This window comes from Corapipo altera, unplaced genomic scaffold, assembly GCF_003945725.1.
Source record: "Corapipo altera isolate COAL_440 unplaced genomic scaffold, ASM394572v1 22b, whole genome shotgun sequence".
Taxonomy (NCBI): Eukaryota; Metazoa; Chordata; class Aves; order Passeriformes; family Pipridae; genus Corapipo; species Corapipo altera.
Window position 1 is genome coordinate 986,898 of NW_020884876.1, and position 25,285 is coordinate 1,012,182.

The 25,285-nt window shown below is 38.8% G+C and overlaps 1 protein-coding gene across 6 annotated transcripts in view; it reads left to right on the plus strand.

Moving 5' to 3' along the window:
- GABRB1 (gamma-aminobutyric acid type A receptor beta1 subunit) overlaps nucleotides 1-21,388 on the plus strand; it is a 119,146-nt gene extending 97,758 nt beyond the window's left edge. For 2 of the 6 annotated variants that reach the window (XM_027635536.1, XM_027635538.1), the window contains 4 exons: nucleotides 12,219-12,356; nucleotides 12,464-12,616; nucleotides 13,504-13,754; nucleotides 20,691-21,388. In XM_027635536.1, the coding sequence (XP_027491337.1) occupies nucleotides 12,219-12,356; nucleotides 12,464-12,616; nucleotides 13,504-13,754; nucleotides 20,691-21,038 (890 nt within the window). In that variant the 3' untranslated portion in view covers nucleotides 21,039-21,388. Of the gene's footprint in view, nucleotides 1-12,218; nucleotides 12,357-12,463; nucleotides 12,617-13,503; nucleotides 15,795-15,914; nucleotides 16,244-20,690 lie in introns of those variants that run through there. The other 4 variants (XR_003526388.1, XR_003526389.1, XM_027635539.1 and 1 more) reach the window with 4 other exon arrangements.
- Nucleotides 21,389-25,285: the final 3,897 nt, after the last annotated feature.

The window sequence follows — 25,285 nt, forward strand, 5'->3', positions numbered from 1 at the left end:
AGAAATTAGCCAAATAGGAATGTTTGCCTTTTTTTCCTCATCAAAACTTAAAATGTATTTTTGGCTCAGTTTAAGCCATTCCTTACCACTCATTTCTTAAATCAGTCACTAAGTAAAATAATTCATTCTTCACAGCACACTAGTGTTAAGCCACAGCAACTGCTCTGTTTCCACACTTTGGGAAGATTTCTTTCCCCAGAGGATTATAAATCAGTTATGTTGCTTTCACAATGTATTTTTACACCGCACACAAATTTACAAGTTACTCAGATGCTGATAGTACAGTCTATATGACTTTCTCTTTTCATTTTCAAAAAGATGGATAGGCTGTCTTTCAATGGATATATAGATTTTAATAGCAAATCTTTGACATTCCAGTACATGAACATATGAAATTAGTCAAGTCTGGTATATCTTCAGCAGTTTTCTATTGCACACAGAGGAATGCAGTTATTTTCACCAACTGCTCTTCTCATTTAGTGCCATCTCAGTAGCCTCAGAGGTACCAGTACAGGATGCAGACTGTCCTCTGGTGACCACAGAGGACAGGAAAGCTGAAGCCAAGTCACTTGTCAGCATAGTCTCATCAAGTCCCAGTCTTCAGCCTCTGACAGCCCCCAGGCTAGGGGAACAGCAAAAGGAAAAACTGGGCTTGTTTAAAAAAAAATTAAGGATGCACTTAGGTGAGGGGCTGATTTCTCCAGAAGTAACTGTGCTCTTAAATGAGTCAGTATTTCTGCAGTCAGAGCTGAAGGAAAAATAATCTCTCCACCTGCTCATATCACAGTCTTGGAAGAGCTGGCACACTGTGCTTTGAGATAATGCAATTGTCCTAGAATGTTACAGCCATAATATAGTTTATGTATTTCCTTGTCTTCTGCCAAGATGTGAATTGCTGTATAAAAGAAGGCTCTGGTACTCATGGATTCACTTCAATTTGTGAAAATGAAGCCTTGCACCAAATGCACTGGAGTTTACAGATATTATAAATCTTGAGAAATTATCTGCTCAGTGCCTATCCAGTCTCTGTCTTTATCTATACCTATGGTTCCTTGATGCTGCAGTAATACAAATAACAAAACACAGTACCTCAAATCTCAACATGGGAAGATGGCTTACCTGACCTGGGACAGCATTAATATAAGTAGTTTCATTAAGTGGGCAGTACACTCACATGCAAGTCCTCCAGCCTTCAGGAAACCACTCTGCAGAATGGAGAACAGAATTGAGCCCTTCAGATAAAATTCTTAATGCTTCTTCCATTAGCTTTCTCCTACCACTTCTAATAGCTTTATTTATTTATTCATCTTCCTCATAAACTTATAGCAACAAACACTAAGTGCAAGAGTAGGCTGTACAAAGACACAACCTGCTCTAACAGGTTGTTAGAGCAAACCAGAGTGTGTGGGAAACTTCAAGAAAACATAGATTATTTCAGTTGTGTTTGAAGACTTCATTCATACTGATACAATTTTTCATTGAATTTATCTTTTCTGGTGATTGGCAGCCCTCAATTCATCAGAAATTCAATCTTCATGGAAACAGCGGCACCAAGTTTCCCAGACTGCCAGCTCAGATCTCCCTGGCCATGCAGGAAACATCTGTGCAGAGTTACATGTTTGTCTCCCTCAGTCTTTCAAATACATGTTACCATTTGAGAACAAGCCTTATTTGTAAAAGGGACAACTGTCCATCAGCATGTAGATGGAAACTGAATTAGACAATGATTCCTTTCACCTGAGGCACTGGACTCCAGGATCAGGGCTGCATAGCCATAGTGCTGATGTCCAGGGAAAATGGAAAGACTGCATGGTAACTCTAATTACAGATCTGAGCTATTGAAGTAGCACCTAAAGGTTGCTAGATTGCTATCCAGTTGGTGAGGTGCAATTTTGGCTAATAATCTCAGTGACTTAACTCAGAATATGTGGCCAATCTCCTCTCATCTCCAATCCTCATGTGGACAACCTCCTCCATTGTTATTCGTTTATATTCTGTAAATGCCTATGTAAGTACAAATACAAGCTGGGTAGAGAATGGACTAAGAGCAGCCCTGAGGAGAAGGACTTAGGTGCTTTGTTTGATGAGAAGCTCAACATGACTCAGCAATGTGCACTCCCAGCACAGAAAGGCAACCACATCCTAGGCTGCATCAAAAGCAGTGTGACCAGATGATCGAGGAAGGTGATTCTCGCCTTCTACTCCACTTTTGTGAGACCCACCCTGGAATACTGTGTCCAGCTCTGGGGCCTCCAACATAAGAAGGACGTGGACCAGCTGGACCAAGTCCAGAGGAGGCCACCAAGCTGATCAGAGGGAGAGAACACCTCTCCTATGAGGACAGACTGAGAGAGTCGGAGTTGTTCAGCCTGGAGAATAGGAGGCTCCAGGAAGACCTTACAGCATCTTCCAGTACCTAAAGGGAGCCTACAAGAGGGACTTTCTACAATGGCATGCAATGACAGGACAAGGAGAAATGGCTTCAAACTGAAAAAGGGTATGTTTAGACTGGATATTAGGAAGAAATTCTTTACTGTGAAGGTGATGAGGCACTGGAATGGGTTGCCCAGAGAAGTTGTGGATGCCTCATCCCTGGAAGTGTTCAAGACCAGGTTGGATGGAGCTTTGAGAAATCCGGTCTAGTGAAAGGTGTCCCTGCCCTTGGGAGGGTTGGACAGGGTTGGCAGAGGAACTAGATGATCTTTAACCTCCCTTCCAACTCAAACCTTTCTATGATTGTGTGATTCTATGATTCTATGATCACTAAATTACCTATGGAGAGCTCTTCCTGGGAAAACAAACTTTATTTAAATTTTTACCATTTCTAATCCAAACTACACAGACCGTGACAGCCTTATTTGTATTCACATTTAGAGTTCAAGCAACAGAACCTGTAATTCAAATATTTCATACACTTACTGTGGCCAGGAATATGTATCAACAAGATTAGGCACACAGAAAACTATTCAGCATCTTTTGGTTATAAGACTTTAGATCTTCTCCCTCCATGCAGTACTTGCCCCTCCATTACACTTTGTATTAGCCCACCAATGAATGTGTGCTGCATGTCTGCCTCCCTCCACACAAAACTGCAGATACCAAGCAGACTTTGTACATCAACCACCTAAAAAGCCTGTTCCTTGAATTCAGCCTATGCTTTTAGCCACAAAAATACCCTACTCATTCTTCAGCGCTTAGGGAAAACTGACAGCCATAGCAGTATCTCAGATACCTTAATGTCCAAGAAGGCATTCATCTTCTTGGTGCAGGACTACACTCTGCTCCTGAACTCAGCCTGTTCATTGCCCAAGGGAACATGGTACTTTTCAGGCAAGAATTTCTCCCCAGCAAAGTATATCAATTCAGTAATGAATAATTATTTTGGGAAAATATGCACACAGAAAATGTGAAGTACATGTACAATGCATGTGCATTGCAAAATATACTTTCTAAAATGAGTCAATATTTCATTTTCAAAAGTTAATGTAGTTAGTATTTGTATTTGAAATTAATTTCGTTTAGAAAAGTACTTTTTTTTTTCTCAATTATTGTTAATTTTGTCTGAATGAAAATTTTAATGTAGCTCAGGATAACTTTAAATCTTTCTACAATTGTTCATGATTTGAAAATTCAGCTACTTACATAGTCAGAGTAGTGAGTGAGCCTGTATTGTGGGTTAACTCCAGCTGGCAACTAAGTACCAAACAGCCACTCACTCACACCCCGCCTTCCCTTGGTGGGGAGAGGAATCAGAAAAGAAAGGGCAGACCATCATGAAAACTTTATTCTTGTTACTTATCTAAAAAGCCCAAGTACAGTGACCTCATACTTGCCTCCATATTTATTTATCTGAAAAAAATTACACACCTGAATTAAGTAATAAAAATTGTAAAGGGTTTTCACCATCTCAGATGGGAACACAATATCGCATAGAAATATGAGGTGTACTCATATAAGACATGCTGGCATAAGTAAGAAATACAAAATGTCCTGATTAATCTCCAGTCTGAGTCCTGAGCTACACAGAGACCCTACTGTCTTAAAGAAGAGCAGGTTTTGGCCTGACTCACTACGGCACCAACCAGATGGACCTGGATTTCAAATGCCTTTTTCACCAAGTACAACAGTTTTATCTAAAACTGAGTCTGCCTGGCAACAAAATGAGAGCACTTAGAAGTAGATCTTAATTAGTCAAATGAAATAAGTGCTCAAGGGCAAGATGTGTTTACAATACAAGCAGACAAAACTGTGTACCATGCAATATTGACTGAACTAAATTAATTGAATGCTAAGCAGCTGGACCTCTGCTGCTAATGTTTACATAATGTGCTTATAAATAGTGCTGTTCCCTGTTTAACTTTGTAAGGCAACTGAAGTAAAAAAAAAGATTTCATGGTTATGGCTCAGACAGGGATAGCCAGCTATTGTACAGCAGCTCAGATGAGAGAGAAAGAGAAAGAAACTGGGGGGTGAAAAGAGTAATTTCTATTGGACTTATAAACGGTACATAAAATGTGCTACTGACAGCACTGCAAGTAAATTACCTCTGTCAGGTTCATGTGAAGGTATGGAAGTCCTTTGAGCTAGAAAATGAGGTGGAGGACTGCAACGTTGAGCTTCCAGGAAAGGTCAGGTCTCTCCCAACACGTTCATAACGTCTCTCATCCTGACTCTGGCACTCCTGGCCTGTGCTGCCAGGATTGAAGTAGAAACAATTTGTTGTCTGCATTTTGCTGTTCCCAAAAATGGAAATTTTCTCCCTCCCTCATCAAACCAGGGGGGAATGAAGGGTAGAAGATAAAAAGAAAGAGGGAGTAAAAAGCAAGCAAACCTCTCTTGGAGAGGTCATGAGCTTTGGTTCAACTTTCTGCAGATTGAGATACAGTTGGTATGCAGTATAAGTGTCCATTCAAAAAGAGAATAAGAAAGGTAGAAGTAGAAAGCTCAAAACAGATTCAAGAAAAAGGCATCTCAAAATGAAAGGAAGAGAAGATGACTTGGACTTCTGACACTTGCTCCTGGAAAAAAACCAAACCCTCTCTTGAGTTCCAAGCTCTCAAGGGCAGTGTGGTACCAACAGCAAATGAATAAGATGCAAGGCAAGGAGAATATTGGGGTTACCTCCTCATACATAGCTGCTGCCCTAATCACTATTGACTAGCCCTTAGACAGGAACACGACAGTGTGACTTCAGAACTTCGGTGGTTTCAACCCCACAAGAGAAGAGGATCCAGGCAAAGAAGTGAGACACGTGGAAGCAATTAAACAAAGAGATCCTCAGGATATGTAGTTACCAAAGTAACTGACATGCCATTTTAAAACTTCATGCTTCAGAGCCACTCTACATGAGTATCTAGTCTACTCAGGAATGCATACTGCACATCTGCTTTGCTAAAAATTTTTAAAAGCAATATATCATTGTTGCAAATTTTTAGACATCAGGTCATCAAAATGTCTCAAGTCCAAAATTAAATCACCGGCACTGCTCACTAAACATTTGCATATAAGAGACTTCTGAGTTTTCAGTGACATTTTAGCCACTTTAGCCCAGTTACTAAGGGCAGGTTGCTTTTTACTGCACAAAATGTGTGGGCGTGAACAAGACTTCCTAATCACAGTTTGATTTACAGAAATTATACAGAGATGTATAGAGTCAGATGCCCTCAACATCAGGCTAAAAGTCATCACTCCACTGATGAAAGAAAAGTATTGTAAATATGAAAGTAATACAATGGACAAATCAGGCTGCAGTGGAACATGTGAGGCCCTTAACTGCTATACTGTCTCAGATCAAATGTCTATCTCACCTATCATCTTTTCTCTGAGAGTGACCAGCAGTACATATCAATGAAGCTAGAACAGAACATAGGATATACATCCCAATATTTCCCCAGTAAACACCTCCAGTAAGTGTTCTGCACATTGCTGTATTACGTCAGAAATAGTATCACTGTATTTAATAACCTGGATAGATTTTTATTCTGTGACTGTTTGATAGCTTCTGAACAAGTTTAAACTTCTGACACTCATGTCAATGAGTGAACACAGTGAGTTCTGCAGTTTATCTGTGTGCTTTATTTCCCTTTATTTCTGCCAAACTAACCACTAGACATATGATTTTTTGCTTTCTTGTTGTGGAAGTCTGATGGATTGTAAATAACCACGTGCTCTTCAAGCTCATGTGCTAACTTAGGATCATACAGACTTTTATCATAACGTTCCCTCAGCCACCTTGCCTCCAGGCTAAAGAATAATGACTCAGACAGTCCTTTCTTCCGCGGAAGCAAGTCTGTTCTTCATCATTTCCATGGCCTTTCTTTCTAACCAACTTAGTGCTGTGATTTTGGGGAAAGAAACAAAACTGCATATAGTAATGAAGAAATAGCACAACATGAATTGGAACTTATAGGGAAATGCAAACAAAGAATTTTACATTTGTTTTCCTTTCCTAATAATTCCTTGGTTTGTTTTTTTTACTGAGAATTAAATGCTTACTAGTAAATGACACAAAATAAAAATAGCAGCATGCCTTACAGGAGGTACTCTTGAACAAGAAAGACATACTAGGTAAAACATAGTAATGTGCATTTCTGATTGTTCATTGCATTATATTTATTTTAGGCTCAGTAGGTCCTTTGACATCCCTGGCATAATCCAGTAGAAGGAGCCAAATTAACTGGTAAGGCATTTTCAGTACAAGTTTGACTACTTATCCAGAGTCCTTCAATGTTTCCCTCTATTGAGTCTCTACTGAGACTACAGTGATTCAGAGAATCCTGTAGTCCTGCTGTGTTAGCCATTATGGAGATACTAAGCAAAACCAAACAATTTCTCTCCCAAAGGACTTTGAAGCTTTTATCAAATCTCATTGGCAAATGAGATTTAAAAAGTTAAGGGGTAAAAAATGATAACAAGTAACAATAAACCAATATTAAAAGCACTTGCAAATTAAGGCAAGGTTCACTCTCTGAATAGATTATGATGTTGCAAGAGTAACTTTGTGCTGTAATAACATTTATTTTGTGTTTCTAATGGAGAGGAAGTGATGTCTCCAACTGGGATGGAATAGATTGCTCCATACATAAAATTTATTTTTATTTGAGAAACCTTCTTAAATAACTGACAATGTGGAGTACTCCAGCAGTCTAGCCAAGTTTTCATTTGGGTCAGTGTTGCTAAGGCTAAATTCTGACTTATATCTCCAGCTAAAATCTGCCATCTGCCTATAGAAAATATTTCTCAGTGAAAAAAAGGTAACTAAAAGACGGAAATACACGCTCAAACACAGGTGGCGGGAAGTCTTTTCAAACAATTCTTTCACCTTAATGTTAACTAGTTACAGTTACAAAACACATCTTCAGATCTGTGATGCTCCATTCACATGTCAGGTTTAAGTTGAAATAGTACAATACATTTACCACTGTATGGACCACCTCAGTGGTGTGTGGGAGAAATGCATTATCTTCCTGTTTGAATACAGTCATAGGAATAATAACAAGAAAAACATAAGACTACATTTAGCAACAAAGACTAAATTGTTACAAAAGGCATGGTCCAGGAGGGATGGAAGAGGGTTGGGTTCCAGCCTCATGTCCTTACACAGGACCAAAAGATTTGGGTCACACACAATTGATGCAGACTTTTGAAAAACCCTATTTAGACACAGATCCTAAGACGAAAACGTGCTTCTGGGTGTTTCAGAGCTACCTACCCTGGAGAGTAAGAAGGAAAAAGGGACATCTCTGTTGAATTGGTAAAGATAGTGGAACCATGACTTTAATTTGCTAAAGTAACACAGATCCTTATTTATCCCAGAGGTATTTAAGATGGTAGGTGCTGCAGTGGAAGATAAAACAGCCTAGTGACATCCAATGCACTGTTAACCTCGGCTATATCACAATGTCAGCAACATTTCCAAAATATTTTTTCTGTGAACAGCAAGATTTATACATAATCTATTTCTTGCTGTGTGTGTATCTAGACACTTTTTAGATCTGTGGTGCTTCTGACCAAGTGTTCTCACTTGAAGTCTTAGCTGCTGTTCTAGAAGTTAAAAAAAAAAAAAAAAAAAAAAGTGTTGGTACATCAAGGGCTGTATTTTCATTTCTGGACAGTATTTTCTAGTAAGCAGAAGTTTCATATCTTGAGCTGGGCCATGAAATATTTTTTAATGGTTTTAAAAACGGAAAACAATCTCACACAAAAAGGCTTAAATAGATCAAATATTTTTCATGGGACATTTATTAATTAAAAAAAATAAATTTATTGGTCATTTATTATTTAGGTCAACAAAATCAGACGCAAAATTGCTGGGAAAACTGTTTGATGAAGTGAGCTAGACTGCCAGGGATGTCGGCCCAGAAATCAGGCCATGTTTGCTCTAGAAATACTGAGCCGATGTGTTCAAATCGCGGCTCACCCTCCGCGCCCGGGCCGGCGGGTCCCGCAGGAGCCGCGCAGCGACACCGCCCGACCGCGGAGCGCGGGCGCCCCCGCGAGTCCGCCGGGAGCGGTACCCGGCCGGCTCGATGCTCTTCGTCAGTACCGTGCTCTCACACGAGGGGGGAAATAGTACTGGACTTCTGCAGTTAGAGTTGCAACTGCTCTTTGACAGCTGTTGTGCACATAATTGAAATATTTCGGGTCGCTATATCTCACTCTTGTGATATCTGTGTTCGCATATCCTTGTCCAGTTGAGAGTGCTGCTCTCTCTGTCACAAAAGCAGAGGCATCCCTTTAAATTGGTGACATGGATACATGCACAGAGGGAAAAGGATTACATGGAAAAAGAGCTGCCGAGGGAGTACCTGGGCAGTACAGATAAGTTCAGTGAACAAATCAGCATCTACACTGGCCACTGTACAGGCAAAACACACTTTTCCTGTCATTGAAATAGCTTTTCTTCCACTGTAAAAGCCAAGGAATTTGCTGCCCAAAATGAGGGTTTGTCATTACCTGCTAGTCAGAAGTCAGTGCTGCTCCACACTTGAAGGTTTCTTAATTTACGTCACTACAGCTCCTCTCTTAAAGGCACTCTCCACTTCAAAAGGAAGGAGTGATCTGTCCTCTGCTAACTCTGTTCAGAGCTGAGATCAATTCTTGTCTTTAAACTGCAGCCAACCGTCTTCCTCTCAAGTTTGCTAATTTGGAAAGAAAATAGCCATGTCAACGCCTATAGAACATGAGGGCCTCCAAGTCCTGCACCTGTGAGTCACCATCAGCCAGGAATGCAATGCCTCTCATACACCTACACACTGTGCAAAACACATAATGAAGGGCATCACACAGCAACAATCCTATCATGCCAGGGAATGGACTGCCCAGGGAGAGTTTACACCTTCTTAGTGTCTAGTAGAGTTATTACAATGACTGCCAAGGAAATAATGAATGTACTGAGGTTCACTCTACATAAAACCACAGGAAGACGTTCCTGCTCAATTACTCTTCTAAAAAGATAGCTAACAAATGTGAATGCTCCTGACTGAAAAACATCACTATCCCTTTTTCATAATTTCCTTCAGCTTTAAATGCACAAATTCAAGGAAGAAATCAGTATATTTAGAAACAGCAGTAGCTTACACTAGATCCATTGTTTGATATATTTAGAAGTCTCTTTGAAGTTTGTAAAGGTTAAAAACATGGTCTGTCATGGCCAAGCAGTGATGGCTTGTCGCCAGCTGGTATCTTCCACGGTTCTTGCTTTTGGTCAACTGACTTTATAACCTGCTAGTTTTACTTTTCATTTAGTAGCCAAAGTCATAGAAATCTTTCCAAGACTAGTGAAAAGCACATTTGTCTACATTACAGAACTCACGTAATTCCTTTTTGTTAAGATCCAGCATCATCACACAGTGTACCAATAACATGGTGCAATCCTTTTGTAGGAGATTGTGCTTGTTTTCTTTTTGAAATCTGACCTGTGATATCCCAGGTGTTTATTTGGTACCACTGTGGGTTTTAACAACTATATCTACAATAATTCACCTTTGGAAAAGGGAATTTTAGCTGCAATGAGGTGCCCAAACTATTCCCTCTTTCATCAAAAAGTCAGAGGAACGGCAGAGGATGCCGGAGGTTCCCTGTAGAGGATGCATATAAAGCCAGGAGTTGCTGAGGATTGGAGACAGCTCCCCTCTCTACCCTGGGTCCCAGCACTAAGTGGCACAATGGGAGCAGATTTGAAGGGTAGGGTGTGAAATGGGCCTTAGGTGCTGATGGCACAGAACAGAAGAATCAGGGTCATCATTTTCTTCCAAACCCTGAGGTAGAATTCAGGATTCTCACACTTAAATCTTCACCTGTGACTTTACAGCAAGTACCTGTGCAACATCTAAGTAGTGATGTCAATTTTGTTCTTTATTCTGTGCCCTAAAGACAAAGGATGAGTATTACCTCATATAGAGGATATCTGTGTAGTACCAAGCCCACACATACTTTTTCAGTATGAGATGACAGTTCCAATTTCCTCTGTTTGACACCATCTTTTCTGAAAAGGGAAATCATTCAAGAGAATTTTTTTTATAATACAGACTTGCAAGAAAATGAAGTTAACACTTCCTTGCCAATCTTGGTCTTGGCCTTTTAAACAGTTTTAGCAGTCTTCATTCCCTCTTTCAATTATTCTGTATTACACCCTACATTGGGCTCATGTTGGTTCTGTGGTTTGTGTATGAAGCCTTTAAAGCAGCTACTGAAGTCCCATTAGTAAGGAGCTACTTTGACCTTTTGCAGTGAAAAGGAATGGAAACCAGCCATACAGAGCTCTATGTCACAGCCTTGAGATGGTTCATTTAAAAAAAAAATTAGCCTAAGTAATGAAAAGCACCATTTTAAGCGAACAGCAGTGATCCATATTACATAGATTAGCATGGGTTTTGGAGCAATTCCTATAGTTAGAAAACTATGGTTCTGAACAGTTCACAAATAAAATATGTGAACATTTAACCTTGTTCAGCCCATCACTGTGTGTTTGCATCAAAAGATAGCTATTCAATAACTACAGGCTTTCCAAGTAGTCTCTGGAGCCTGCCAGCAAGTTCTGAGAGCTTCTCTGATTGTCACCAGGGAAACCCTGAACCTGTTCTGTATGTGGCCAGCCTTCCAGAGATGAGGCTATTACCAAGCACCATCATAGGGAAAGATATCTCAAGACTAATTTCCCTAGCTAGATATTGTATTACTGGTGTATATGAAAGGATAAGTTCCTACTTTTGTAGAGGCTTCTGATGCTATGGTTAGTTCAGCTGGCAAAACTAATGTCAAGTTTTCTAAAGCTTTGAGTTCAAACACATGTTTTTATTTGATCTCTGTTATATGATTAAACCTGATTAAATCTAACGCTTGAAGGAAAAGTTTAAAAATAGATGAGAAGTTGTTCTCTCCTTTGGTAGATACAGGGAGAAATTAGAAAAATGCAGTAAAGTGGAACCTGTTTAAATATTAGTTCAAAAATATTGTCAATTTGAGATTTTTTTGAAATTCACTCAGTTTTTAGTTCAATCAAACTATTTCTGAAAATTATAACAATAATGTTAACATTCCCAGTGGTAGAATGGCAAATTAATTTTTAATTAAATTAGAAATAATCAACATCACTGCTAAAAGGAAACAGAAGAAAGGTGCTAGTTTTGAAGTAAAAAGGCAATAGTTCTGTGATAACAGAAGATCAAAGTTGGCATGGTCTAATTAAAATATAAAATACTTCATGAATATCAAAGGGTTACCTTCAGCTCTGACAGACACTGTCGGGTAATATTACAGGCACCTTAATTCTTCTAGAATCATCTTTGCCTCCACTGGCTCACAGCTCTGTATTTTGTCACAGCCTACACAGGAAATCAAATGAAAAGCTGGGAACTGAAGCTGGTTTTACTGTCAGAGCTCCTCCAAAAAGAGTTTAAAAGTTTTGTTGATATTGTATCAGTCTATTGGCAAACTGAGCAACTCAAGCCTGAACGGAAAATTGTTGCATTTTCGCTAGCTAAAAAATTATCTTTAATCTTAAATTCTGTCCTGGTTTTCTGTCTTCTCCCTTTTTACACCTAGATGCTTCCCCAGGGCATGGAGGAGGCTACAAGGCTTCTGTATAACAGGAATGTCACACAACAGAAGGCTGAATTTGTGGTTAACGACAGCTCCTTCCACTTGAACCTCAACTATTTAAGCAAAATAGTAAAACAAAAAGAAAAGTCAATAACCAAATTTTGCCTCTGTTTCAGATGGATACACTACTGATGATATTGAATTTTACTGGAATGGAGGAGAGTCGGCAGTAACAGGAGTTAATAACATTGAGCTCCCGCAATTTTCTATCGTTGATTACAAGATGGTATCAAAGAGAGTGGAATTTACAACAGGTAAGCACTGACTAGTTAAAAAAACCCTCTCCTCTCTTCCCCAACCCAGAAATATCAGTGTCTAACTTTTGTTTGGCATTACTCATTATATGATTTCTTTCTTTCAGGAGCATATCCTCGATTATCACTTAGCTTCCGGCTTAAAAGAAATATTGGATACTTCATTTTGCAAACTTATATGCCTTCCACACTAATCACAATTCTTTCATGGGTATCTTTTTGGATCAATTATGATGCCTCTGCAGCCAGAGTTGCTCTAGGTAACTTCTTCCCAAAATAACTGAACTGCATAGATACTTGTTGCCTTTGAATACAGTGACACCAATTCCATATTGCTGATTGCAGCATCATTAATTATGATCTTACATATACAGTGTAGGACCTTTGTTGTCAGGAAGGCAGGTAGGTGCCACCTTGTCTATATCTGAAGCTCTTGCTCTGCAGTTAAGTTGGGATCCTGACTGATTTCCAGTTGTCATAATGGTCTCTGGATCAGAACAAAAGTGTCTTGCTTCCAAACTGAAGCGCAAAAGTCTAATTCAGGTATTTAAGGATATCTACACTGTGCTGCATGAACAATCCGTGTAGATGTTAAAAAGTGTCCTCTCAGGCCAGATGCGTGATTGAAATGTATACAGAAGATCCTACTGACATCAGTGGAAATATACCACCTTCCTTTTCTCCTTTCAATGCTCTGTTTTCAATCAAAAGCTAGATACTTATTCCAGATCTCCAGATCAATGCAAGTCACCCTCTGGGATCAAGCGAGGCTACTGATGTAAATAAAGTGAGAAGCATTTCCTCACATAGAAAAAACATCAATCAACTCTTTGCTATCCAGGTCAGCTAACACCATGTTCCCTAGCCAAGCTATTGTAAAAATTAAGGCAAGTTGTATCAAGACAGCCTGGGCTATTGAAAGTTATTTCATTCACCCTCCATAGCATGGAAGGCCAAGGAAGGTGCTATCAGCGGACCTGCAAGGATACCTTCCTTTCCAGTCCTGCAAAATGCATTCTCTTGGCTGTTAAGAATCTGATCACATAATTAAGCCATCTGTATGGGAATATAATGCTGCCATTATGCCTTTCACACTCAAATCTCCTTCCTTGTCTTGTTAGTCAACGTCTTTTTCTTCTTTTTGCAGGAATCACAACCGTGCTGACCATGACCACCATCAGCACCCACCTCAGGGAGACCTTGCCAAAGATTCCCTATGTCAAGGCAATAGATATTTACCTGATGGGATGCTTTGTGTTTGTGTTCCTGGCCTTGCTGGAATATGCCTTTGTAAACTACATATTCTTTGGGAAAGGACCTCAACATCAAAAAAAGACAGCAGGCAGGGCAGGACATGCTCCAGGCGAGAAGAGCAGACTGGAAACAAATAGACTCCAGGTAAAACATTCAAGCTAACTTCTCAATCATTATTTCTACTGTGACAATGTTGATGTATATGATGATAGAGATAAATGCAGACGAAACACATGTGCAAAAGCATTTAAGATTGCCTAAAGAAAAATTGTATTTTAAGAGAATACAGCAATGTATGGTCTGTTCCATCTTCAATTTGAAACATAGTAAGAAACCACATAAAATGCAAATGAGTATTCAGGATACACATTTCTTTGCAGCAGAGAAGGAATACAAGGGTACAAGGAAGTTAAATATTTACTACTTCAGCTGTATATTTCTTTGATATAGAGGGTGGTACAGAAGAAATGTTTATAATAAGGTTCCTCTTTACACACAGAAACTTCATCAAAAATAAAAAGCAAAGACAGACTGTTGCTTCAGTGAGCCCTGAATGAAGCCCACATGACAGAGCTTCCAGGAACACAAGGATGCCGCTGCTAGTTTATAACAGCTTTCACATGTCAGGATTTTTCCTTCAGCTAAATTCAAGCAGACCTCAACTACCCTCTCTTAAAAAAAATAAGCCAGAAAAGATCTAGGAAGTAATACTATGGACTTTTTTTTTTACAGGGACAAGTTTAATTTTGCAATACATCACTGAGCACTTGCAAATTGCCATAAACCTATTTCAACTTTTCCCAGTTTTTCAGAAATAAACCCTTCAAAGCCTCAGGTGTATTTGGCCCAGTCTGACTCAGAGGAAAATACATATCCTAATGAGCCAAAAATCTTCTTCCTTTCTCTGCTTTTCTTACAATATATTACATCCAAGTACTAACGAGATCTTACCCAGGCTGTCCTATAAACTTCTGTACTGTTGTGGCCTGAGGTGATAACATTTGGTCAAAACTTTATTCGAGCCCTCTGTTCAGCTGGAAGAATGAGACTGACACACAAAACTCTAACAGGTAAGACCATTTCTTGATGGATGGTTGCAATTTCACATACATATCAGGAAGTGTGTTTCAGAAACTCTGTGATATCTTATTTAGTTCTAAATTTGTGTGTCTGGTGTCCCAGCAGCCACACCACTACAGCTAAGCATCATTAACAAAGCTGTCATATTCTCAGCCTCAGTGAACTCATAAGCCCATTAAAAGTCCTTACTCGCATTTGCCTCCTGTCCCCTTGTGTAGGAGATGCTTTATTACAATGGGGGTACAATATCAGTTCAGACAATCATCAGTCTCCAAGGTCCCACAAAGTACTGTCTTCCACAGAGCAGAGGAGATAAGCCACCCTCTTATGGATTGTTGCACACAGACACTGTCTATGCATTTCTATGGCAAATAAGGAAGGGAAAAAAACCAACAAAACTCACAAACTGACCAGCCACCTCAACAGCTCCTGAGATAACCCAGCCTAGGTGAGAAGCAGCACAGCAAGGATTCAGGATGAAGAGGGAATCGATGCTTCTTCAGAGGTCAGCCTTGTCCCTGCGGGCCCCAGTGCACTGAACTGAGTAAAGGATGAGAAAGTGTAAAGGATAAGAGTGCCGGTAAGTTCTTTTTCCTACATATTTGGAGAGTTTGTTTAACTAACAAAAGGCCCTAGCTCATAACTAAAAGCTTTTGTCTAAATGTTACATGGCAAAGATTTAACTGAGGCTGGTACTCAGAATGGAACGGAATCGAAAGTTTTCAGAGCACCACATGCATACACCAGCATTTTTCTGACAGAAAAAGAAGGCATACATGCTTTGTACCAGGGTTTGTAAGTGCTTACACTTGAGACAGCAATTCCATTTTGAGGCTGAAAGTGCTTTAAGTGAACAGACTGCTTTCTGCCTGTACAGTGCAGGTTTGTTAACATTCATTTTACTCAGCATGGAAATGCTGATGTCCAACAGTTGTATTTCTGTCCTTGGCAGGAAGAATGTACATGGCTGAAGAAGTGGGACACAGTAAGGTTATGTGAAAACAGCTTTGAGCTCCTCTCCATTATGTTTTGAGATTTTTCACTGGTATTATGATGTCTGTACCAGAGCAGGGGAAAGTTTTTTTGGAGCATAAAAGTACAGTTGTAAGTATATATAGCTACAGGATAATTTTTTCCCTTCTGCTCATGACCCACATCATTTATCCATACAGGGACCTCTAACCAATAGATTATATGTAACAGTGCTTCATCTCTTTGTGCCAGGTGAAGATATTAATCATTCCCATCTGACATGCAACTTCCATGAGTAAAAGAGTTCAAATTCCTTCACCAGATAACAAAAGCATTAGATGTGTGAGCAACACTCAACAAACTGACCACGATATTAACAGTATAGAGAAGACCAGATGAACAATGAAACTGAACTGCTGTTTCCTATGTGGCTGTTCCTTTCTCTACAGACTGAAGAAGGTGGAAATAGTGTCTTTCCAGTTTCACAATTTATGCCATTTTAATTTCTAATATGCAAAAAATATTAATTTGTAGTAAACAATATTTCTGTTTTTCTGAATAAAGCATAAAGACTGTTTATATGTCCTTGCTCATTTATTGAAGCTAGATGTCATTGAGGAGACCACTGTAATTATGGATAAATAGGACAAAAGCACCCTGCAAGAAAATATTTTGATAGTCCATGCATGCAACTGCTTCTGTTTCCCCAGACAATGATAGTGTGAATGTTACAGAGAAAATTTCTCTTAAATATGAGAAAAAGGTAGAATGCAATCATACTGTGAATGGGGAAGGGGCTGAGCCATCATAAGGTTCATAAATGACAACACAAGGCAAGTGATAGATGGTCCCTCGCTCCTTGAGTCCGCACAGCATCACACCTTCCTTTCAAACCTTCTGTGAACCACAAAGCACCCAGAATAGAAAGCCAAAGGCCAGCCACAGGTTCTGAAGAAACCATGATTCTCCAATAGAGTGGCTACTGGAAGGAGAAAAAAAAGGGGAATAAATAACCACACAACTAGCTCAAACATCAAGTAAATCCCCACCTAAGTATAGCCCTGCTGAGCGTAACCTGTTTCTTTGCAGATCAGATTGTGATAACACTACTGCATTTGTTCCAACAAGACAGCTTGTATGAGTAACACGGCCCTGAATCTTTCATCTTAAGAGGAAGATGGGTTTGTATTGAGATAAAACAGAAGTTCTTACCTTTTATCTCCCAACAGTTAAGGTAAAAAAATAGGTAGGTAAAAACTCATTCCAGACAGCCTTTAACATTTGAGACCCATTCTTTTTCAAGGAATGCCAATATGCTATTCTTCTCCTAGAGCTGACTGAGTATTTTTTATGTGGTCAACACAGGACTGTTGTTTTGGGTGGTTTTCTTTTTATTACTTTACTGTTTTACACTTAAAATATAATTTGATGGCCCTAAGCAGAAAACTCATTTTCTAAGTAAACATACAAGAAAAATTATTACTTTTTTTTTATGATGTTTCCTCAGCACACATCATACACTTAAGAAAATTCATATATAGGTACCTGTGCTGATTTAGGTTTTACGTAGTTCCACTGCAGAAGGAAAATTAAAAATTTATATCCTCAATTTAGATACACTCTCAATACAGATAAGAATGTTCTTACAAGAAGCACCACCATACTTTCACCTGAAGAATACATAAACTTCGATAATTACACCAGATGACTAACACAGCATCAGCTTTAGATCCTTTAACATGTTCCTCACATATTCTTCATTATATGTTCAAAAGACCAAAAAAAAATCAGTTCTTTGGCTTTCTACAACTTTAGGCAAGATTTATGCATTGTACAAACCAAAGTGTTCATGCAAACACACATTTAGGCTCAAAACATCTGTTAAGCAAGAAATCTTGTTTTCATCTGAGCCATGGTCAGTTTATGTAACAAAATTTAGGGCATTCCAGTTAAAGAGCAACAGGGTGGTATTTGAAAGAAAAAATGTATCATATCTGAGCAAGGAAAAAGTACTCTAGGTTCATCCTTCCTCCATAAGCAGGGGACTGAGATACTCTACTCCTAAGCAAGCAGCCAGACAGCTACTGGGTCAGAAAACTCAGTGGACAGAGCCTTGTCTCTTCCACGCCGATTTTTTGTCATGCCATCTCATGCAAATATGTCAAAGATTGTACAACTGCAGTACCTACCTGATGTGGGGAAAGAGCCTCATCGGTGAGGCATGGGTTGGAATGAGTTAAAGGCTGCTCTCTGGTTCTGATGCACAGGCTTCCTCCAGCGCAGGGCCAAGAGAAAGGCCTCAGTAACCTTGTATTAAGTAAGGGAGAAAAGATTTTAAGACAGAAAATTTACAGCATTTACTGTGCATATATTTGTTGTTAATTCATTCAAAAAATAAAAACAGACAAAACTAATAACAAGACTCTTTTGGGGATCCCTTAACAAGTTGTACATTTTCCAGATTCCTGCAGGAATTTGTAGAATTACTAAGCTTCAGTAACAAAATCTCAGCTGTACAAGTTTAAGAATATTTTGAAGTGAACTTCAAGATATACTGAAAGGGTTTTTAATTATGTGGGAAACTGCTTCCCACAAGCTTCACATTACACAGAGAATTTGACCAGGTACATAAGAAGAGACTTTATACTTCCCTGAGCTAATTTAGTCAAGATCAGTGTAAGGCGTTTTGCTGTGAATTTCTAAGACTTCAATTCAAAGACCGAATTGTTTCATGATATATACAAATCACCTCACCTAAAATGGTTTAAATGAAACTTATTCTAAAAATAACAGGTTCATTCAGAACACTTAGAGTAGGAATTCATGTGCTACTTGCCTCATAATAAACTGTCAGGGTATATTAGTTTAAGAAACATCCCTGTGAATCACTTCAAGTTGTAGGCTGTTAAGAGATGTCTTGTCAAAAGAAAAGTCATAATAACTGCTTAATGATGCTTGCATTACTCTTACTACTATTATAAGACTAAATTCAATTAGCTTACACATTAGCTTATGTAACCAAAGACAGTTCAAAGAGCTATTTCATAAAACTGGGACGAAAAGGTTGACTATCAAAACTTCTGAGTATTAAAAAAAAATATCTCTTTCTACACAGAGACAACTCTGAGATCATTATTTTTTCCACTGAAAAAAAATGTCAGATCTTTGGAGTAATGAATAGTCCCATGGTTATGGTAGTCCTCTGGAAAGCAGGAAACCCCAGTTTAAATCTTCCTTCTGCTTAAATTTGAAGGCTTGACCTAAAAAGTATAAACTGGGTAGTCTATATCTCAAGTAAATATTTGAAAACAGCATGCTCATTTGTGACAAGCTGGCCTCTCTAACCCAGAATATATGAGTTTTTCCCACCAAAACAGTGGTGGTAACTGGGGTGTTCCCACTGAATGCTCTTTTCAGCACATACAGAATCAGTTGCTAAACCAGACAAGTGCATTTTCTGTCTGTGCTGACTTATATTCCATTTAGAAGACGTTTTTACCCCACAGATCTCCTGTGGCTTTTGTACAAATAGCCCTTTCACTGCTTTGCTTTCAGTTAGCAGGTGCTTAATCTGGCACAGTGCAAAGACGTGAGCAGTAACTACATGAGATTTCTCCTGGCAATGGGAAGGAACATCTTCCACACTGCCAGGTGGAACCAAGGCTTTCTCTGGCTCCCAGCTATCCTCTGTGGCAACCCCAGAGACTGGGTTTCCCTGTGTGTTTTTCTTGGAGATTTTTCTTGAATATACTTCAAATCTGCTGTAGATTATTGTATCACTTCCTAGTTCTGCTATGTCTTACTAAAAATGTAAAGATCAGAGTGCAAACAAAGCATTGCATATCACTGGTGCTTCATAACACCAGACGTTGTCTATAATTACTATTTTATTCCTTGATATAAAGGCATCCACAGACATGGTCTAAACTGTAATATATTTGGGATAGGTCAAACACCACAGCTTAACGAAACCAATTTTAGTATTCAAGCCCCGAGGTGAAGTCTTTGAAGTTTCATTTAAGAGGTCTGTGTTCTGATGTGTATTTCCCTCATACAAGCTATAGTGGATGTTTAAATATCTGTGAATTTGAAACATCTAGGAAGTCTTTATGAAGAAGTCAGAAGCCTTCATCCTGGGAACACCAAAAATTTTCAAAAGAGGTTTTACCAAAAACAGGTAGAAAACTAAAGATTTGTGAAAAGGTAAACACTTTGTAGCAATGTTGCCATTCATGGTTAATTATATTTATACATAAGAAAGACATAACACAAAAATATTTTATATAAATATATATATAAAATATTGTGCCAGATGTACATAGTAGTTGCAGTTTCCAGTTCTTTGCATAGGTACTTAAAACAGTGCTCTGACTAAATAACAGCACAAATAAAGTGACAAACATATTTGAAACAACTGCTTCTGGTACTAACACATAAAAATGCAACTGAATGTAGGGTTTCATTGAGTAAAATGGATTATGACAAGGCACATGAACAAGTTAATGATATGCTATGATTTCCAAAATCAATTTTCATCATGAACATTTTACATAACTGTACCTTCATGCTCTTCATATCATAAACCCATTGTTACAGAACTCTTTAAAACTAACCTTCAGCAATAAATCTGTATAAAATTGTTTAAACAGTAACATTTTCTTTTCACCTTGTGTACATGAAACCTTCAAGTGTCCAGTCACCAGACATTACAAATCAGAATTTCATAAAGACCGTGACCCAAGCTAAAGATAAAATTAGATAAAATCCTCACAGAGGATGAGATAACTAACCGAATTACAAGGTCCCAGACCAAGAAACCAGGTCAGGATGGAAGGTACTTAGATGTTTATTAGCTAATTTCACACTAGTCAGGAAAGTGCATTCAGTATCTTTTCACTTTTGTGAATGCTGTACCAGACACGACTGTCACTGCAGGAGTGTTTCAGTAGTAGAGCCAGAAGGTCCATCTGGGAAACACCTTGGGCTGGCTGAGGAACTTGTCTAATCCACATTCCTTCCTTGACACAGGTTGATCCCCACGGAAACATGCTTCTTAGACCACTTGAAACACGAAATGACGTCAGCAGCTCAGATGTGTTCACGAGCCTCCGTGATCCTCGAGCCACCACGTACACATATGACAGTGCCAACCTGCAGTACAGAAGAGCCACTTCCAGTAGAGACCTCTACAACAGGAGTGCTCTGGATAGGCACAGGCTTCATAAAAAAGGACACTTACGAAGAAGGGCATCCCAGATCAAAGTCAAAATCCCTGATTTGACTGATGTTAACTTGATAGACAAGTGGTCCAGAATGGTCTTTCCCATAACTTTTATTCTTTTCAATGTTATTTACTGGCTGTATTATGTCCACTAATTTATGCAATAATGTTACCACAGACTGACTTAATTAGACTTGTTGCTTTTCCTTCTCAATTTTAACTCTGAAGAACTTTAGTAGCTATAATGTTACATGTTCGATGTAAGATACCCACCCATGGAACACTTCTAGATTTAAGCTTTCAAAAAAAAACCCCAACCCAACTCAAATCCAGCCTCATAGCATTCAGATCAGAATACTACAGATCTGCTCTTGAAAAGTATCTTCAGCAAAAGTGCTATATCTTGATTTGTACAAAGTTTATGCATCACAAATGACCCTTCTGTAGCCACTTAAATTTTTTTTTAAGTGGAATAAAAATTAGTTCCAATGTATTTCTTATCACATATTGGCAGCCCACAGCAGCATGCTTCCAAACAACACAGTAAAACAACTCAAAGCAGTATCTATGTCATTATCTTTCAGCATTTAGAGTGTAGAGAAATTTGAAGAAATAACAGTTTGAATGATTATAATTGTTACGCCACACATCATTTCAAATAGTTATACTGGGAAGGATTTTCATAATGTGTGTGAGAAGTATCACTCAAGGAGAAGTCAAATCACATTTTCAGAGAAGTCGGGATCTTGAAAAGAAATAAAGGGTAGTAGAGAAATTCCACTGAATTTCCAAGCAAGGAATCAGCTGATTTGATCTAACTGGACACAAAGTAATAAAGTTGAAATTTATGAGAACAATTGTGCCACATGCAATTTTGTATGAAAAAGTAGAAAATAAGCACATGTTCATTCCTGGAAGCAATTCTGAGACATACCCCAGGCCAAGACTTTTCTTGACTCTCAGGTCTCCTGTGGCTGGTAATTGCAACATTCTCCCAAAAGTTACACACAAAATCACACAGAGTATTCCAAGTTGGAAGGGGCCCATAAGGATCATTGAGTCCAACTCTTAAAGTGAATGGCCCCTATGGGGATCGAACCCATGACCTTGGTGTTATTAAGACAGTGCTCTAAGGGGAAATCAAACCCAAAACTAAGTTGGCAGATGTCTAGGAACAGATCTGAGGAGATTTCTGCATATAGTTTCCTACAGATTTCCTTACTCCACTGAGGATCAGGAGATGTGTCTGAGTCTTTTGGCACACCAGTGATGCTGGGTGCACTCCTTTTGAGGAGCTGCCTCTCTGCACTTGGCTGCTTTTTGCCTAGCACAGCCAATTCCAGCAAAGGAGCCACAGGTAAAGTTCTAGCAAGGTCCATGCAACTGAGAAGCAATAGGTCAGTCATCTTCTCTATGGCCAATTGTTTCCTAACAGTGTTTACACTGCTGTCTAACATAGCAATTTATTGAAACTATTATCAGTTAATTTTTTTTTAATTAGGAATTAAATTTAATCAGGAAACCCCTGCCAGCTCTTGGTGCAAAGTTTGGCAGCAGAGATTAAGTGACTCCCCCACATACAGAAGCAAGAGCCACTAACTGTAGGTACAACAACTTCTAGAAAAAAAAGCAGAAGAAAACATTTCTCACTTGAGAGCAATAGCTTGGCAGCAAGGAGAATGCAGTGGTTATTAGAGGCACAGGATGGAAAATGAGTCTGTTTATGGGTTACCCATGTACATTGCCATCTGGAGCTAGAAATTAGTGAGTACAAAAGAAACAATCTCTTCCCATCAATAGGTTGGAGTAATTCGGCTGGTTTTGCACAATAAAGGTGAATAATGCTGTAATGCTAAACTCCCTCACAGTTGTACTTCAGTAGTTAATTTCCTTGTCCCTAGGAACCAGCCTTCAAGATCAGCATAAGTAAGGTCCTATTGCTAATTATGTTTCAGCTAAATCCCGGTACAGTTTGTGCAGCTCTCATTCAATTTGAACTGGAAGTCCTTTTTGGCTGTTTCCCAAGGACTTGAGCTTTATTGTCCCTGAGTGTGTATATTTGTGTGCCTACCTGTGAGTGTCCCAATAACATACAAATCCATTCATAATTTCAACCAAAAGATAACAGAACAGTAAGGACCTATGAGACACGACATTCCTACAAGTTTCAACAAAGTAGCTAGCTTATAGCAGAGGACAAGGCTCACCTTAAGCCACCACTCTTCTCTAGCAGAAAGGAACTTGATGAACCCTAATGCTAATAGTCACAAAAACCCAGTATTTTAAATATAACAGGAATACTTTTGGCAACATTACATCGCTTCATGCTACCACTGAACAGCACAGAGGTGGCCATTTCAGACTTATCTACCGATTCACCTCGTTCCATCCCCCTGTACTGCAAGTGAAGGATTTCTTGAGATACATCATGAAGAAAGTCACACAGGGATGGGGGACATGTTCCACCAGCTGCTTCTGTTTCCCATCACCTATGAACCTCTGCCTATTCCCATCAATTCTCACATATTGAGGATGCATTGCTAACATTGCCTTGGGAGTATTAGCAAAAAAAAAAAAAAAGGACTGGGTTTTATGTGTTATATAAAAAAAATACTTTTTTCATTGTTTCTGTGTTACAAAGCATAACCCCCCTCACATCTGTGATTGTCTTCCTACCCCCATGGGCAAACAAGCACCCTGCACCCCAAAGAAGGCAGGAGATCACAGAAGAATACTGAATTTCAACATATAATGATCCCGAAATGTATATGCACAGGGGAAAAGAACTAAGAGACAAATAGAAAACCTAGTATATCTTAAAGGAAGACCTGGTGACTGGTCTACTTACTGTTTGGGAATCCAGAGTTAACCCTAATTATATTGTCTGCTCCACCTCATTCACATCTGTGAACACACTGGTTTCCTTGTTCCCATCTCTGAAACATCATTTCCTGTTTCGATCTGGCTGACAAGATACTACCTGACTTTTTTCAGATTTTCAGAGGAAACTTTGAATGTTTTATACTGTAGCAAACATTTCTGAAACAAAGCTGGTAAATCATCATTTCAAGAGAGAGTTGAATGAGACTTCGGCATAGGTAAAGAATTCAAGATCGGGTTTTACCAAGGAAGTTAGTAGCAGTTCTCATCAGATCATTCAGTGTTGCTCTGGTTCCCATCTAAATCAATATCAACAGAAATATGGCAGATGTGAAACCCCTACATTCCCAAGAAAAAAAAAATATTCTTTTACTGTAGTCATCAAAAAATATTTTTAATCTATATTATGCTAGGAATCCTTCCTCACAGAGTCCACTGCCAAAGCTGTCTGCATGGACCTGTAGTAGTTCCTAGCTAGAAAAATCTCCACAACTTCCAGTGCCTTTCATTAGACTATCAGCTAAACTAGCTGACTAACTCGATGCTTAAAAATAGCCAGAGTCTTCTCTATATAGTACTCCTGGTGGTGCTGGCACATGTGAAGAATACTTTTGAGCAAAATTTCCAGCCCCAGACAATGTGAAGGGTTGAATATCCAGTATATTATCCACAAACCAGCTTAAAACACCAGGTTCTTCTCCTGTGATGACCTCTCCACAGAGGTCCTCTGATCCAAATCTCATGATCCAAACCACACAGGCCTGCAAAAGTCCAAAGGATTTGCCTGCTTTTCTAGGTTTTGGTAATGGTCTTTTGGTCTTTCAGGAGAAGTCCTGAAGCAAGTATGGACTATAATTTCACAGAGGAAAGAGCAGTATGCCATCAAATGTAATCAAAGAGGTAAAAAAAATTATAGACTACCTTGATGCACTTATGAAAGCATAACAAAAAGAGTAAAAATCCCTTTATTGCTGATATTGCATTATAAATATTAATTCACAACTCAAAATGGTAGCAAAATGTTCATACTTCATGACAGGGTGTTTACTGGTTCCTAAAACCACCTTTCAGAAAAAAGCACAAGAAAGTTTCACCATGTTTCTTATCAGAAAGGCTTGCTCCAGAACTCAGAAATGTTCTATAGGCTTATATACATCTTTGAAAAACACAGCTTCTTAGCATACTTTATCAACTGCTTTGTTGATAAAGCAGTTTTATAACAATAGTCAACTCTATGCCGAAAGTTTGTCATTAAGATCCAGTTCTGATTCCCTTTAGCATACCAAGATAAAAGCTGAAATGGTTGATCATGAAAAACATAGTTTTTGTGAAATCAAGGGAAGATTTCTATGAGACAAAAGTGCAATGAATGCCAGTGGAGGGCAAGTAACATTATTTTTAAAATTCACTTTTATATTTTGTATATGCTGCATTTTGTGATGCAAATCGCAGGTCGCTTATGCAATGTGAATTTCTGTAGGTGCTTTTTACATGGTGAAATTTTGTTTCAAAAAGCCATGTG